This window comes from Haemaphysalis longicornis, unplaced genomic scaffold (assembly GCF_048455015.1).
Source record: "Haemaphysalis longicornis isolate Haplotype H1 unplaced genomic scaffold, Haemaphysalis longicornis Haplotype H1 scaffold_4, whole genome shotgun sequence".
Classification (NCBI taxonomy): domain Eukaryota; kingdom Metazoa; phylum Arthropoda; class Arachnida; order Ixodida; family Ixodidae; genus Haemaphysalis; species Haemaphysalis longicornis.
The window spans coordinates 3,926,585-3,943,306 of NW_027526361.1; the positions used below are offsets into that span (position 1 = coordinate 3,926,585).

General features: G+C 49.6%; 1 protein-coding gene across 6 annotated transcripts in view; it reads right to left on the reverse strand.

Annotated features, from left to right (window-relative positions):
• Positions 1–1,701: 1,701 nt before the first annotated feature.
• The window catches only part of Row (zinc finger domain-containing protein relative of woc), a 76,399-nt gene continuing 61,378 nt past the window's right edge, over positions 1,702–16,722 (reverse strand). For all 6 annotated transcript variants that reach the window (XM_077705696.1, XM_077705695.1, XM_077705690.1 and 3 more), the window contains exons 15-20: positions 13,953–14,129; positions 12,795–13,026; positions 12,504–12,723; positions 10,587–10,774; positions 5,937–6,191; positions 1,702–2,222 (exon numbers count right to left, since the gene is read on the reverse strand). In XM_077705696.1, the coding sequence (XP_077561822.1) occupies positions 1,771–2,222; positions 5,937–6,191; positions 10,587–10,774; positions 12,504–12,723; positions 12,795–13,026; positions 13,953–14,129 (1,524 nt within the window). In that variant the 3' untranslated portion in view covers positions 1,702–1,770. The remainder of the gene's footprint in view (positions 2,223–5,936; positions 6,192–10,586; positions 10,775–12,503; positions 12,724–12,794; positions 13,027–13,952; positions 14,130–16,722) is intronic.

Genomic DNA, 16,722 nt, shown 5'->3' on the forward strand with positions numbered 1-16,722 from the left:
AACATGGCGGCGCGCGGGGACGACGCCGCGATGAGCGACGTGAAAAAGGCTGTCGCCGAGCGAACGTCTCGCTCTCGGACCATTGCGTGCGTTCGTTTGGGTTTCCCGCGGCATTGCGGGCGCGCGCATTTTCCGTCCCCATGCCGACGGCAGCCATGTTGAAATGGTTGAAAGTTGGAAAAGCCGGGAACCCATGCGGTCACACTGAAAGCGGAAGTAATTCATTCAAAGTGCTCAATAAAGCGAGCGAAAGCTTTTAAAACAGGCAAGATCAAATAAAAAGTGGCAAACAATAAGTTTCTTATTTTTTTAAAGATATTTTTTTCTGGTCTTCTGCTGTTGAGAGTACGCAGTTGGTCCGAATTCACAGTCGAATGAGTTCTCTAGACTCATTTGGTACCGAATGTCATTAGACTGAGCCCGTGTGACAGCAGACGAATGTCATTTGAAACGAATCTCATTCGTCTAAAATGACATAAGGTTGGCGCGTGTGACAGGGGTATAAATTTAGTCCCTCAACTCGGATTTATTTTTAATTCTGCCCTGCCGCTACCCCTGGCTGGGATGTTATTTTATCGACTTCCCTGCTTGTTTTCCACCAATACTCTAGCCGCTGCTTAGTAATACCTACTGCTGACCAGTTAATGTTTCCATCAATTGCGAAGCCCAGCGCCTCAGGAAGTAGGATTTTCCCCCTCAATTCTATCCGGCTGAATCTTTTGGCATCCTATTACTATGTGGTTGATTGTTTCTTTATCCCTGCCACATACAACACGTCTCATCCTGTGACGAATATTTTCTCCTGTAAGTTCGAGTTCTCAAGCAGCCAGCCCGCGCCTCAAAGAGCAACGCACTACCTTTATTGTTGTCATAAAAGTTCTCTTTCCGGATCTTTTTTTTGCTTGCTTTGTAGATTCCCAGCGATCCCTTCTTTTCCATCCTCTCTTTCCACATAAGCGTCTGTTTCCTTCACTTGCTTTTTAACTGGCCCCCCCCCCCCCCCCCCGTTTATTTGCCACCAATGGGGAGGAGCGCACCCTATGGTGGGAGCTTCGAAGCGGTCGTTAATGCCGGCTGGCTAGATGATAAGGCTTACCGCCGCGGAGGATATTTGATGGGCGCTCTCATAAGCGCCGCATATGGTGTTTTACAGTGAAAATTTCGCCCACGTTATCCGCTTTTTTTTTTTTTTGCAAGCCCCTCGAGTTGCGTTTCAGCAAGCGGTTAGACGCAGTTGCTGGAGCTACCCGCATCGCGCGGGTAGTCTCCGCGGCTGCGTCAGCACGTTTGTGGCTTGCGGGGCGCGTTTTTGCGGGAAGAAAACGCTCCATACGGTTCACGCTGATGCCCGCGTAAACGATTAAGCTCCGATAGAAACAGAAACAGTGCGCCCACCGTGTATGCGCGCCAGGTTTTCTTTTTCAGGAAATGCTTCACGGGATGAGCACTTCATTATAACCACGAATTTCAATGCAGCGGAATTTCAGTGTAACGAAGTAAATTACGAATTTTACCGACTTCGTTACATCGAGGTGTAACTGTAGCAGGCAAAGCACGACACTTCTCCTAACCCCCTTTTAATGATCAGAACCCCTGGTGCAAGAGTGTTAATGTCTTCCACAAGGTGCCACTTGGCCAGTGCCAATGCTCACACCCCCGAGAGCAAAGAAAAATGCGAGGGACACCCGTTTTGCAACAAAATAGAACACCGAAGGCAGTCCTCGATTTATTTTTCTGTCTTAAAAAGAAGGAACATCATCATCATCATCATTACACACTGCTACCTAGCGCGATACAGGAGTCCAGTGGCGGCCACAAACTGTCCTCCGCCGCCCCGTTGTTGCCCCTTGGCTTGGTCTCGGCGAGGCCCTCCTTGGCCTCCCCCTCCTTGGCCTCCCCCTCCTCCTCCCCGGCCAGCTCCACCTCGGGCTCCAAGCTGGGGGCCTCGGCCAGGCAGTGCTTGGCGGCCCGCCGGCCCCCAGCAAGGCTCCGGCCGATCTGCGGCTCCAGCACGGGGGGCTCGGAGTCGGAGCCCTCGTCCCGGATCATGCCCATGGCGGCCCACCGCCTCTTGGCACTCTTGGGGCCCACCAGGCACCGCTCGGAGCCGATGGACGTGTTGCCCACCACCTCGGCCGACTCGGAGGACAGCGAGCGCTTGCGCATCAGCCCCAGCAGGCTCAGGATGCTCGGGCCCTCGCTCGGCTCCGCCTCATCGCCAGCTGCAATCAAACGGGCCCCAAAACGCCAGGCCTCACGACGACACCCTTTCTGGAGAAAGGCGCCACCCTTTGGAGCAGGGTGTACCGTGAGCGAGCAGCTTGCGTGAGCAAAGAACCAATGTTCCAAAACAAGTGATGATTACGAGAGCTTGCCAGTACCGGCTATGTGTGTGGCGGCACTTCCCGTCAGTGGCATGAAATCTGCAAACGAATTTCGCAAGTTCATCCTGCTTGCCTCCGCTTCACATGAACAGCACAAGTGAGACACAGAATGCCTTTGATCTTGGCGCAGACAAAAAAAAAAAAGGATTTCACGTGGGCACACATTCATTTTTCAGCTTACAGAGGTTGCAAGATTTAATGTCACAGGGGTAAACAGACATTGCCATACATACACCAAATACACTAAGCAGTTTTATTTGCTAGGTTTTCCATACAAATCTGTAAGCCATCTATTGCCAACTGCTGTTTCAAATTTACTGGTATTCAAAAGAAAAGCTCCCTGCTCAAACTTACAATGGGTCCAACATAGTGGGGTGGATTGCTGAAGGACAATAGAGAGTTTTAGCATAGCGGCTCCCGTACGCTACGCTAAGGTTAGCGGGTAGCGGGACCGGACTGCGCATGCGCGCGCGGGGAGTGCGAGGAGGTTGCCCCTCAGCGGAGGGAAAGAGCGGGCATGGCGAAGGCAGGCCGCGCGGAACTAATCCACCCCACCGTGACGAATTTGCTCTCCCCAGTCGCGCCCCGCTACCCGCCGCCGTAGCGTTAGCGGACGGAGCACGCTATGCTAAAACTCTCTAATAAAAGTGGAAAGCACAACGCCTCACTAGGAAGGTGAGAATGGCACTGTATCAGCCGTTCAGATATAGCTTTGCTGGCAATTTTTTTGTAGCTTTCCTCTGTTGGCTAAGCACATTATAACTTTGTGCATGCAATGGGTGTAGCAAATGTACATGAGTTGATTGTTAGCTTCACTTCCCAGGTTACAACTTTGAGTCAAAAATATTATTCCCACAAACGACAAGACAGAACCAGCTTTGAAGTGCCTTGTCTTTCTGCATGCAATGTGCTTCTCACAGGTATTTTTCATTCATATTAAATGCACTTTAACACTATGCGGTCCAAAACCTTTACCCACTTTCCGGCTGTCCTGCTTCAAAACTATTTTGCCAGTTTCTGGCACTGTAAAGAAAAACACAAACTGCAAAAAAAAAACATTAATAAGTAAATAAATAAATAAATAAAAGTAAATAAAAGTAAATAAGAACTCAGAGGATATTTATTTTTTCTCTTGCATTCTGCATGCAACTCTGTTACCGATATTTGAGCAGTCACTTCTGTTGAATCAATGTCATCACTATCTGATGGAGGCCCATAATTCCCTTCCTCACTATAAAGCCATCATTGTTTTCAGTAAATGCGCCAGTGTTGCACACGGTGAAAATGGTCTTCCTCACTATAAAGTTGATCGCTTTCGCTAAATGCGCCAGCACAAAACGCACACACAGTGACAAGGCCACCACGCTTCTCCGTGAACAGCACACAACTGAGAACGTTCTGGGATCCAGAAGGCCCGTGCTCAACATGCTGCTGCACCCTAGTGCAAGAAAAAGCAAACTTCTACAAATCCCTCAAGAGACGGCATATCATGTATACAAAAATAGCGTGCGCTGTCCCTCAAGCGAAGGTGCATTGTGTTTACAAAGAATGCGCTGTGTCGCAGTGGGAAAAAAAAATAAAAAAAAATAAAACAAAACAATAAAGAAAAAGAAAAATCGTGGAATTAAGCCCTGAACACCCTTGCTGGGTAGTGGCCCACAGCGAACCACTACAGCCGTGTTGCATTGTCAAACAGGCCCCAACAACGAACCACACAAGGTTAAGAAGGAAGGAAGGAATAAAGGAATACTGGTGCCAATTGCAGGCTGGAGCCTCTGGGACATGTTTCGACCCCTCTCACTGTGTTTACGCAACTTTATTCAGTAGAAAATTTATTTAGCAATGCTGTCCTCCTCTCTGCATCCTCCTTGCTGATTTCTATGACATTTTGCATGACGTCACAAGAAGATGGCTTGGCTTGACTGCGCTACTGCCCAGCTTGCCAACGCTCCGACAGAATCGGTGAGCCCAGCGTTTGGTCGGCCGGCCACCAACAGGTGGTCGCAATTCGTTCGCTCAGTTGAAACTACGCCATGACACGAATGTGCTTTTAGTTTGTTAGACTGTAGACTGTATCAAGCGTCAAGTCCAAGTAGCTCCACAACAAGCGCACATGCCACGCTTCGCTGACTAGTAAGCAAGTAGAAAACTCTAAGGCCCATTGAAGGCGGGAGAATAGTCATCGAAGTTAATGTAGTTACCAAGGAAATAAAATAAACCAAAGCTTCTACCGTACAGCATAAAACCAGGGTGCAGGAAGCACTTTTTTGTGCTGGGCGAACAAGCACAGCGGTCAGCATCACGACCACAGATCTGCGAACGCTTTTCCGCCTAAGAAATGCAGTCGCTGGACATGAAATACTGTGAGAATTTGGGGGACGCTTGCTGCATGAACGCTGTATAAGAAATAGCCATGTAAGCTGCTTGAAATGCTAAAACTAACTAAATAAACACTTAAACTGGCAATACATTATATACTTTACATTTCCGCCACTGGCATCGCTGCAGCGCTATAGGTGTATCGTTTTGCAAGTCACAAGTTCGAATCCCCAATAGTGCTTCTTTTTTTTTTTTTTGGTTTGTTTGTTTTTGGCTGACATTTTCATACCAAATTTACCATTTTTGCGCTGTAACATTCATTGCTCCAAGAGTGAGTTCGCAGAACACACGCGGACTGACACTGACGCGCTGGAGAGTTCACGTTGGCATGCTGTTGCCATAAGCACCGACTGCTTGCAGGCACAGTCCTGAATCAGCCGACCCTATGGCCTGGTGCGAACAAGCTTTTAACAATACAGGGATGAGCCAGGCAAGCTCCAAAGATGGGGGGAAAGTGCATGGCACTTGAGCGTCTGCAGTGACGTGAAGGGCGTTCATCCACTGCGTATACCTCGCCTTGTGATTGCTATGATTTTAAGTTGTGCTGATATTTTACAGCCGACAACATGGCAGAAGCGCGGTATGCCAATAACTGAGATATCAAGAATGCCCATCCAATGAGAACATCGGATGCCAAGCATGTTGTCTAACGGAACCAAAACCGAAACTGGTTTGAATTCTAATGTTGGACATGGTTCAATCACGTAGCACTTTTTACTGACGTCACTGCTATTAGTTGGTGCCAAAAACCGCGCATGGCAGTTTTTCTTCTTTCAGGCTTTATAAAATAAATACCGCCTTAGTTCCAAGATAAATGATGAAAAGTGTGTTTATTTAAGCTAATCTACGCAGTGCAAGCAAAAACAGGAGCTTCACAAATTCACTTCAGTGTCCCTTTATTACTGTCATAAGAATATTAAAGAAGCCATAATTTTAAAGGGGGGGGGGGGTGATTTCAGCATAATCTGAGTTTGCTGTAAGTAATAAATAAACACTACACCGATGACGATGATGAACAGAATGCTTTTAGGGAAAGGAAAGTATACGATCACCCCTTGACAAAGGTCGTTTGAGTGAGAGAGAGAAAAGAAAAAGGCAGGACAATCTGAATGCAGTGAGTGAGAGAGCAGTAGAGCAGTGAGTGAAGCCAGGAAGGGGCCAGAGGGGACGCACCTTTCTCCTGAGCGGACGAGTTGGACGCGTCGAGTGCCAGTGAGTGGGTGGCCGTGGGCAGCTCGTTGGAGATGCTCGAGGAGAAGACCTCCGAGAAGGGCTCATTGAGGTTGGCGTCCTCGTCGTCCAGGTTGATCAGCGGGGGGAAGTAGTTGGCCGAGTTGCCGACGAGGCACTTGAGGCGCATGGTGCGCGTCGTGGGGCCACAGGCCGTCACGGCAGCAGTGACCTCGTTGCACTCCAGGAGGTGGGAGACTGCAGCGGGGGAAAGGGCGCGCGTTCGCCTTGGCGAGCCTAGCCAGCACAGCGTCACCGCTCCCTTGGGCACTCCAAACACAGCTAGAATTATGTATGACCCACTAGCAGAGCTCTTTGCCCATTGGCAATGGACCTCTCCCTGTATGTAAACAACGTGACGTCACTAAGCGCACGTGCGCGACGGGTGGCGCCTGCTGGCGGCCGCGAAGTGAGGTGGCGGTTGGCAGAAAGCGCCTGCGCCGACGGCACGGCCTGGCCGCGCGGCGCCCAAAAGGAACGATGTGCCGTTGGTTCGGGCCGTCATTGGCTTCCCACATTGCAGGGGGGGGGGTCTAGCTATCCTAGCTGTGGCCGTCGCACCTCCATGTAGCTTTCCACATCTACAACCTCCGCAACACTTTCGTTTACCGTACGGCCAACTGAACGGCGACGCTTTCGGATAATCAGTGCGCGGGAGAACAGCCAAAACGAGTCATGGTGCTGCTGCGACGCATCCCAAAATGTTCTTGAAGATTCTTTGTGTTCAGACACATACCAAGGAAAGCTAATTTATTGTTGCTTTCGAGGTCCGCTTAAGCTAAGCGCGGTGCCTCAGGCAGCTAAACGCTCCCTGTTCTTGGTCTGTTTGCGTCGCCCGGAGACAGTGGAGTACACACGATTTCATGTCGAGGGGAAAAAGGAAAGGTAAAGCATGAAAGGATTAAATAGTAAAATAAGCAGCAACGAGACAAAAATATGAAGAGCAAAAGGCAAAAATTATTCCAATAAAAATATCGCGATGATGTCGTTCTCTACGAGATTAACCGATTGTTTTCTTACCTTTACGCCAGTGAAATATCGAAATGGTTCATCGTCATTGTGAGAGTAACATAGCAGTCACATATGGTTAGTGCGTATATCTTGCGACAGTGCACTGAAATATTTTTGGTACCGTATTTTCCGGTGTATAAGTCGCAGTTTTTTTCTGAAATTTTCGTTGGTGCGTCTTATCCACCGGTGCGACTTATGTATGGAATAAATCCGGTTCGCGGCGGCCACGCGTGGCCAGCGCACGTTGAGACACAGCTCTATGGTCTAAATGAATACGAAGCCCACCGCTACGGCGTTTCTCATAGCCCATATGTAGCTTCAGGACGTTAAACCAAAGAATTTGCAACTTTTCTAGTCAAAAACAATCATAATGGCCTGCAACAACCGTGCGTCACTTTCTGCCATGCGCAGTAACTACATTTCAGAATAAATTCAAAGTAACATCAAACTGGGTTGCAAAAACAAAATGCAGCTTGTAAATTATTACAAAGTTACTCTGAAGGAGGTAAACGTGCTGCTAATTTTTAAAATGACAGCTTGCTGATAAGTTTCGAATTACAGGACGCTTCCGTTCGCGTCACTTCCGTCCGCCATGACACCTTTATTGCGTGGATTTACGACAGCACGCAAGACACGCGCGACGTTTGGAGAGGTGGCCAAGTGGGTCTCCAACTCTTGGGACTCCATTTCTACAAAAACAGTTGTAGCCGGGTTGATAAAGGCCAGAGTAATCCGGTCCGCGAGTGGTGACGATGTTGGCGAAGAAGACATCAGTGAGTCGGAGGGCGATAGAGATACGCCGACGGAACTCCCACTTTAAGTTGCTGAATTATTTGTTAGCAAGTCTGCGGAAGAAGGCTTCGATGGTTTTGTCTAAACACCGTCTAAGTACACGCCATCTGTGTGTATCAATAAACCATTTTTGAGAAGTTAGTCCTGGCTAGACTTTGGACGGTATATGCACGTCTAGCCCTCCTTACCGAGGGGTGCGTTCACAGGTGGCGGCTGCAGCAACCATGTACTTTCGCCGCACTTTCTAACGATCTGATTCACTACGAGTTTACCTAATTAACAAGTTCGTCTTGTATACCGGTGCGTCTTATACACCGGTGCGACTTATATACGTTTTTTTCGGAAAAACTGTCATTTTGAGGGGGGTGCGACTTATACAAAGGTGCGACTTATAGACCGGAAAATACGGTAGTCATTATTTCATAATAGTTAAAGTTAGTGTCCATGTACGCCCGCTGCATACGCCAGCGTCGGGAGGCTGCAACAAATGAATACATTCAGTGAGTCTGTTCGCTAAGGGCAAACACATTTTTCGAGTCGCGTGAGCGGCCCATCTCGCCCCGAAGGCACGATGCTACATGTGAGCACGGCAAGCATCTCAGTTTTCCGGCATCCTCAAGGCAGAATATAATTGATCAAGGTAAAAATTTATTGTGCTTACAAGCAATGAATTTTGTTCGTCTTGAACAGATCCCCCCATAACAAAAGACCAAACTTGTCGTTGTCGATCAGGCGGCAGGCGGCTATCGCGGATCCCTTGTCGAAACATTTATTTCGCGTCGCCTAAGCAGGTTAGGCATTCATTGTGTTTTAATACAGTACTCTACGTACCTGCTTAAAACATGACAATATTTCGCAGCAAGAAAATTTCCGTCTGCCCCCTCCTGCCCCTCCCCCCCTCCCCCCCTATTTCACTTGAGCAAATTTCTGCTGGTGCTGCATGATAGCAGATGGTTGATAAACAGTATCATTTCATTGCACGAATCAGCGCGGACTGCCAATGTAGACGGTATGACTGCGCTTTGGAGAACAGCTGAAGTTCAAGAATGCGAAATGTTGCTACGAGTAAGAGTAGACTATGTCGCTGCTTTGGCTGCCAGCCTCTTCGGCACATTGCGCGCATCCGCAATACACGCCGAATTTACCTCTGTGGGGACTCCGAAAAGTCTGATGCCGCTGATTTTGCTCGCAAAATTTGGGTAGCCGAGAGCACAGCAGCCCACCGGCATCAGAAAGGCCAACACGTAAACAAAAATTCCACTTTTGCGCGCGTCTAATGCAGCCTCACTGCATACACGCCGCGCGCCGGTCCGAATGTTTTGCCAACCACCCTCCCGGCCACGCCCAGCACGTGCGATTTCCGTGACGTCACGGCCGCCAAGTGACGTACCCCGGGAGAGGTCCATTAACACTGACGGAAAACCAGCAGCCTGCATTACATCCTGTCACACAGATAAACCGGGTGCCCAACTGAACCAGTCCCTCTATGTCAAGCCAAGGCACTTTTAGCCACGAGTAGACCGATGATGTAAGCGCATTTATGTCATTGCAAAGTTATCAACCAGCTGCTTTACCTTGGGACCACTAGACCATGAATCAGTTTGTTGCTCTTCTAACAGTGGAGCCATCGTACAAGCCATAACTTTGCCGTTGCAGGCAAAAATACCAAGAAAATGCGGAACGCTCGTGAATGCATCCCTCGTGGTGACCGCAGAGTCCCCGCGGCTCGCACACTACCTTTAGCGAAAGAAAGAAAGAAAGAGAGAGAGAAACACCCAACCAACCAACCAACCCTTCAGCACTGTCGCCAAGCGCTACTCAGCATGTAATGCTTGGCATAAGGAACACAACGATATTGATGCATATGACAATGGCTACTACGAGCACAGTGCAAAGCAATGACTGAACATGTAAATAAGCAACTTCAAAATTGTACAAATGCGTGGTGGTGTGTCTTGTATAAAGAAATCCTGCAGCTTCGCTATGGTTCAAGCCTTGCGCGACTTAGTGCAAGCGTGGCCAGTGGCTGAGGAAGATTATGCATCAGCCGCTCGCCTCTCCACTTGCATCCACATCCACCACTCGATGCATATGACAACGATTACTAGAGCCAACTATGCAAATAAACAATGACACTGAACCTTCACTGTGTGTCCGGCAATGCTTACCTACAACAGCTTCACCATACAAGTCCTGTGCCCGAGTGCAAGCTTCGTTGAATTTTTTTTTTTACATAGTCCTTTACGATAAACCAAACTGTATACATTAAAAATGCTGAAGAAATTCTAGTGGGTTGGCTGTAAAAGCCAGTCTAGCAATAGTACGAAAAACAAGCTACCTATTGTTACCTTTGTTTGTTGCCATTACGTACATCCCAATTGTTAACAATGAGCTAGCACAAGAAAGTTAACGAAACATGCAAATAAAACACAAAAACTTTGCTTACAAAAAAGTTAAACAACACCACACCTTTAACGCGAATTCCTTTTACGATACACTCTCATCACGGCTGTCATCCACCTGGCACGAATTTGAGATCTGAAATGTGCATGTGAGATTTCGAGCTCAACACAAACTCCGCCAGGTGACCAAACTAAAACTGCTGCTAAGTGAAAACAGCCTGCTGAGATGGTCATAGTAGTGACTGTCACCGCTCCCACTACATGTGGTGAGTTAGGCCCCCGCCTATGCTGCCGACGACCAAGCGCCACACACCCTCATCGATTTCCCACTCGAAGGCCGCCTATGCCCTCAGAGCACGCGGCAAGCAACCAAATGCATGCAGCTCACTGAGGGTGTCGCCGTCGCAGGTCTGGAAGCCACAGGGGCACGTGCCCGGCCTCCGGAGGGTGGCCGAGCTGAGGCGAAAGATTGGCAGCCGGTTCTTGGCCACAGAGGAGTGCAGGCAGATCATGTGGTCGGCAAAGGCCTTGGTGCAGTTGGTGGTGTACTTGCAGTCTCCGCAGCTCACAGACCGGCTGCACGGAGGGAACGCGGACACCGACGTTACTGGTGCAATGAGCCGTGCTGACGCAAAGCATCCGAGGTGAAAAAGGAGCCAACAGTCTAGCTTCGAGTAGACTACGGCAATGATTCACGCGGTTGATTTCTCTACACGACAACCAAGGTGTGGTCACGACAGTAAGTGGTGCCCTTGCCTGGAGCATTCAATAAAAAGAGAAAAACGATGACACTCGTACACTGCTCTGTAAAACTTCATAAAGGACATCTGGATTATTTAGCATAAACAGTTGGAAATACTTGAGTGCGATATAATTGGCCTAGACTATATTGCCTCGAATGACAGCACTCCAAGAATGCAATATCCCACTTCTGTTCACCGGCCAGTATCACGGTGCTGGCAAATGGCAGCACAGCCTGGCGTGCCTTCAACGCTGGGCCTAGCTGCGGCAAAGACCAGTGCCTAATCAGAGCATTGCACACATTTTAAAGGGACCCTGCAACACTCTTTGAACAGTGCAAGTAAACCTGCGCAACGTTTAGATTACACTGCCAGGAATACCTGAGCCAAATATTACACGTGCACGTGAAGCGGTGAGCGCGCAAATCGATGTGAAAGACGCGGAAAAACAAACCGCTCTCTCTTCAGTTGTCCTCATTATGCATGGCCCGAGGGACGTCACATAGGCCATGGCTGCCCGATCGGCTGTCACTGGTCAACTTCGCGGGTAGATTCTCCCATTTCCGTCGACGTCATCGCTGTGTACGAACCTCTTCTATGCCTGAACCTGTAGGCACAGTTTTGCCGTTTCTTTTGTGTTTTGAGTGCGCGCGGAGTTTGAGTGATGAGCTCAATAGTTCCCTTTCAACGGGACCACTCGACTACAAACGTTTATTGCTTCAAAAACGCCCTACCAGCCCGAGCACGCACTTGCGAGCAGGCACGCATGCCTGCTTTTTTGTGGCACCAGACCGGAAATAGGTCCCTCCGCGTTGCGGAGAAAAGGAGAAAACTACCCGGCATGGGATATATCGAAGGCCACCGAAGAGAACGCCGCGAGCCACCCCCCTCTCCGGGAGAGAGCGCGCAGCTTTCGTCGCGTTGCCCGCGGTCGAGTTGAGAGGGAACGATTATGCGCGATTTCTCATCGCGCGTAATTTCGTTAATTGTGAACGGATTTTCATAATTCTTGCGGGAGGAGATTTCTGGGACAATAGACTTTATCCCAAAATACATTACTAGTAGTCGATGGCAAGTGTTGCAGGGTCCCTTTAAGTATGTCCTGCACACTAGAAAAACTGAAATTTCCAGCCTCGCAAGGCACTACCGTGGCTAGGATGGCTGTACTGCCAAATTTACTGCGGATTGCTTTGCACTGGTTGTGCGAAACGAGAAAGTCCAAACCCAGTTTGCAACTGCGCAAACATCCCTTGGAGCAGAGAGCAACTCGTGCACGGCTTGCCTAGCCTGGGCGCCTTGGCTAGTGAACAGGAACAAGGAGAAGCACTGCAAACTATGACAGCAGTGCCCTTTCGGGGCCCGTGCAAGCAGTCTCACGCCATGCGGCACGGCTGCTGAAAAACGTGGATAACAGAGAAAGGCCAGCCAGGGCTGAAGGGCACAAGTGAGGACAGGAAGCTGCTGAGCCCGCAGCTGTGCCTGCGCATCACCCCCCGCAGCCTAAGAGCAGACCTGAGGGGCTGCTGGGAAGCACGCAGAGAAAAATGCCACCCAGCAGCACGCACTTGAAGTGGTCCTCGTCAATGGGCTTGCGGCACTCGATGCAGGTGCAGTGCAAGGTCTGCGGCTCTAGGTGCACGGCCGGCACCGAGAAGCGCGGCCGGCACGAGCTTCCCAGGTGGTTGGCGGCGGGCGCCAGGCTGCTCGGAAAGGCCCGGCGGGGCTTCAGGTGCGGCTCGGGCACCAGCACAGGGCTGCTGTCCGTCGTCTTGACTGCCGCGACCCCTGCGAGTGCGGGAGTCAGCTGCGGGAGGCAGGGGCCTGAGGCAAGGGCCTGGGGCCAGAGCAGCACCCACCGGGCTGGTTGCGCATGGAGACGTGCTCCCGGTCCCGGTGGGCCTTCATGTCCAGGTGGCTGAGGAAGACGAGGCAGCAGACGGGGCAGCGGCGGGCAGAGGTGCGCGCCAGGTGCTTGAACAGGTGGCAATAGAAGTTCTGCACCCCGATGCTGGCACAGTTGTTCGAGAACTTCACTATGTACACACGCAGGCAGAAGCGGCACAGCAGGGCATTGCTGCCCACGTGATCCTGGGGGGGGGGTGGGGACGAGATGCACTCGGTTCATCTCGCTACAATCCAACCTTATAGCAGAAAGCAACAAAAAATGTCAACGCTTTCTTTGGCAACCTCGCCCAAAAGCCTCTAGCTGGCAAGAATGTGCGGCAACAGCGTAAACTGCACGCAGTCCGCAAGGTTAACTACAAACAGGCTACCGTCAGAGACTCTGTTTGTAAGACCTCCACAATGCACTATACAACCAACAACATGTCGTCTAGAGGTTGCGTGAAAGAGCCGAACAGTTCTGCTGACATCAGCATCTACAACAGGTGCATTTTTTCCGTGTCAGTTGCAACAATATGCACCCATTTATAATGCACTCGGCACAACTAAAACACCAGCTGACCAGATATCTTGAATTTTATTTCCGTTAAAGTAAACCTCAACTGAAAAAAAATCTTGTAAAACATAGCTCCAAGTCACTGTTTGCTAAATTAACTGAAGCTTCACAAAACCTTAGCTATTAATAGTGAGCAAATCTGCCATGCCACCACAGAGTTACCTTCCAGATGTTACACTATTTCAAGGCACCTAGTGGGACCTACATTCAAATGATTATTTGGCTTCAAAACAAGCTCATGGCATCACACTGCTCTCATCAACAGCCACTAATAGCCCCAATAAATTGGCATAGTAAGGCGAACCAGCTTGAAAAGTCTAGTAAATATTTTTAATTTTAGCCCAGTGTTAATTTGCCCAAAGGGTCATCGATCAGTTTCAGTTTATTTGCATTTCTTACATAGCAGAAAAAATATGCAGGGAGAGAGGACAGAAAGCCGATGCTATATCACCTTGACTGGGTCCCATCCCCCCTGACAAGGCAGTGAGCTAGGGCAGAGTGCAGCTGCCCATGCAGGGCAGGCAGGCAGGCAAAAAAGCAGGGAGGGTGCACTGACCCGATGAAAATGGCTGATGATGTCCTTGTGAAAGGAGGAGCGAAAGCCGCACAGCTGGCATGAGTAGGGCATTTCGGATGGGTTGTGATAAAACTTCATGTGGTCGATGAGACTAGGCACCAAGTCAAACTCCTGGCTGCAGATGCGGCACACTATGCCATCGGGCTTTAAATGGGCCTGAAAGAGAAACAGTGCAACACATTCACCACCCACAAGCCTTAGCACTTTCGTGACTGCACCTATTCCCATCGACAGTATGCTATCAATGAATACAAATTCAAATTTTGGCGCTCTCCGAGCGCTTCCGGACCGCTAACGCCATCCAAATGGTAAAAGAGGAAGTATTTTATCAGTTTCGATTTTTAGTTTCGTGTTTCCGCCACGGGGGGTATTTTTAAATGTCCTTCACTGGCGGGCAGACGGAGCTCACAGGGTTTCAATTATGGCGTCGCCGCCGCTCGCTGATGCTTTGCGCGAACGGCGAATTTTGACGGATTCCGATGTATCTGAGCTTGAATCTGTGCATGATGGTAGCAGCACAGACACGGAAGACAACTTCAATTCGTCAGACTTTAGTGCAGACAGCAAAAGAGCATCAAGTCGCCTTGGACCATCACCAGGTGTGCTCCGGTGAGTTTCGCTTTCTTCTCCGGTCGCTCTATCGGGGGCGTGCGTTGTTGTAAACAGATCTGGCCCTGCTCCAAAGGCCACAGCTCTTATCTGCAGCATGTCGGCTACATTCGGGCGAGACCGTTTGGCGCCGCCTGCACAGAGAGTCAAGTTTTCTCCACAAAGAGGGCCCGGAGTTGACCTTGGCGTGGCGCTCCGGAGCAGCGCGCGGCTGTTTGTGTTTATATTTTTGTATGTAAATAACTTTTGTACTTACACCACTCATATTTGCTGTACTATTCTATAAGCATTTTATGTTCAAAGTGTGCAGGGGTGAAACAGCTGAAACAGATTTGGTAGCAGTTTTTGGAGCAGCGAAATCTCGCTTTTGGAGCAGAAAAACCTTGATTTGGAGCAGGACAACAACATTTATTATGTCACCTTAGGAGACTAAAAAAATCAAATTTTTGGAAACTCTGGGGGGGGGGGGGGGGGGGGGGGTGCACTTTTTAAGACTGAAACAGCCTTTCAATAAAGTGTTTACTAACTAACTGTACTAACTTTTTAGAAACCATTTTTAAATTATTAGGTTCTACACATAGATAGCGTGGAGTAGAGCACTGCACGGGCTCGGCCCGGCCCAAAAGCCCGGGCCCGACCCGGCCCACGGGCCGGGCCGCCCGAAGTCGATTATCGGCGGGCCCGGGCCGGGCTAGGGCTCAATGCCGCAGGCCCGGGCCGGGCTCGGGCTCGACACCATGGGCCCGGGCCGGGCTCGGGCTTGAATTCATAGGCACGGCCGTTCATAGGTCCAACGTGAAGTGTAGGAAAGAGCATCAAAATGAATATTCTTGGTTTATTGTTGCGCGCTTCTTGCTGTTATTTGCACTCATTGTTTTAAAAACGTGTTTTGCTAGGTCTGATGGTCACTATACTGCAATTTTAATGACATTTCTTGTACTGCATCAAGATTTTATATTTTGGTGTATAGTATACCAAAGATACGATTACAAGGAATGCCCAAGAGGGGAATGAATTAATTCAGATATCCTGGAGCTTTGCACCTATGTCTATGTATGTACAAGTGTGTTTTAGATGTCGCACCAACCAAAATGCGGCTGCCGTGGCCGGGAATCAAACTCGCGTGCCAGAGAAACACCACCGCTTAACAACCACTGCAGGTGAAGTATTTCAATGCGCGTACATACTCGTTGATTCAAATGCAGATCAAAAAATTTCAGCTATACCAACTTGTGGCCTAGACAACCACGTGAAGTTGCCAAGAGTCTGGTAATCCAAGGTGATGATGCCTCTCGTGCAAGAATACGAGCTATTATTACACCGATGTGGCGTGAACTGCAGACGGTGAAAGCTATACTACGTGCACTTTTAAACCCTTATTTTTTGCGTTTCAGTTCATGACGTGCTTGTACAGAGTAGATGCTCCGTCTGATCGCCCGGAATATAATAAACAAACTTTCTTCAGCGTCAAAGACCGGGCCTGGTCACACACGCGCGGGCCATCCTTAGGCCAAAAAATAAATTACCGGGCCGGGCCGGGCCTGGGCTTGAGATGGCGGGCCCGGGCCGGGCTCGGGCCAGGCTCACCTATGAATGCCCGGGCCCAGACCGGGCCCGGGCTAGGTGTTACGGGCCCGGGTTGGGCTCGGGCTTCACGAAGCGGGCTCGGGCCGGGCTCGGGCCCTAAAATCAGGCCCGTGCAGTGCTCTGGCGTGGAGTTCCGTTGAAAATATCGAATTGAAAAACTAAGCAATAGTAAGGCACTTTTATTATCATGTGAATGCCGAAATTATTATTTTTGTAATCCCAGACCCGGCTTTACGCCCAAGTGTAGAGCCATGGCAAAAGTTTGCCAGAGTGAAGTGACAGTCATCGCACCCCACCAGCCCTCCCATTTAAATCCCCAAGGTGCACGTTCACTACGATCGTTATTTGCGTAACATTGGTATGTTTAGCCACCTCCCTTTAGGCATTAAATTTCCCTTCAGATAGATGAACCATTGTTACTAGCGTGCAATAATAGCTCATCCTGCTATAGACACTGCTTGAACATCTTCTGCAGAGTTAATCGTCCCATTCCCACCACTTGCAAGCTAGGCAGCAATAACTCTACGTTTTTATAGCACCGCAACCAGGCCGA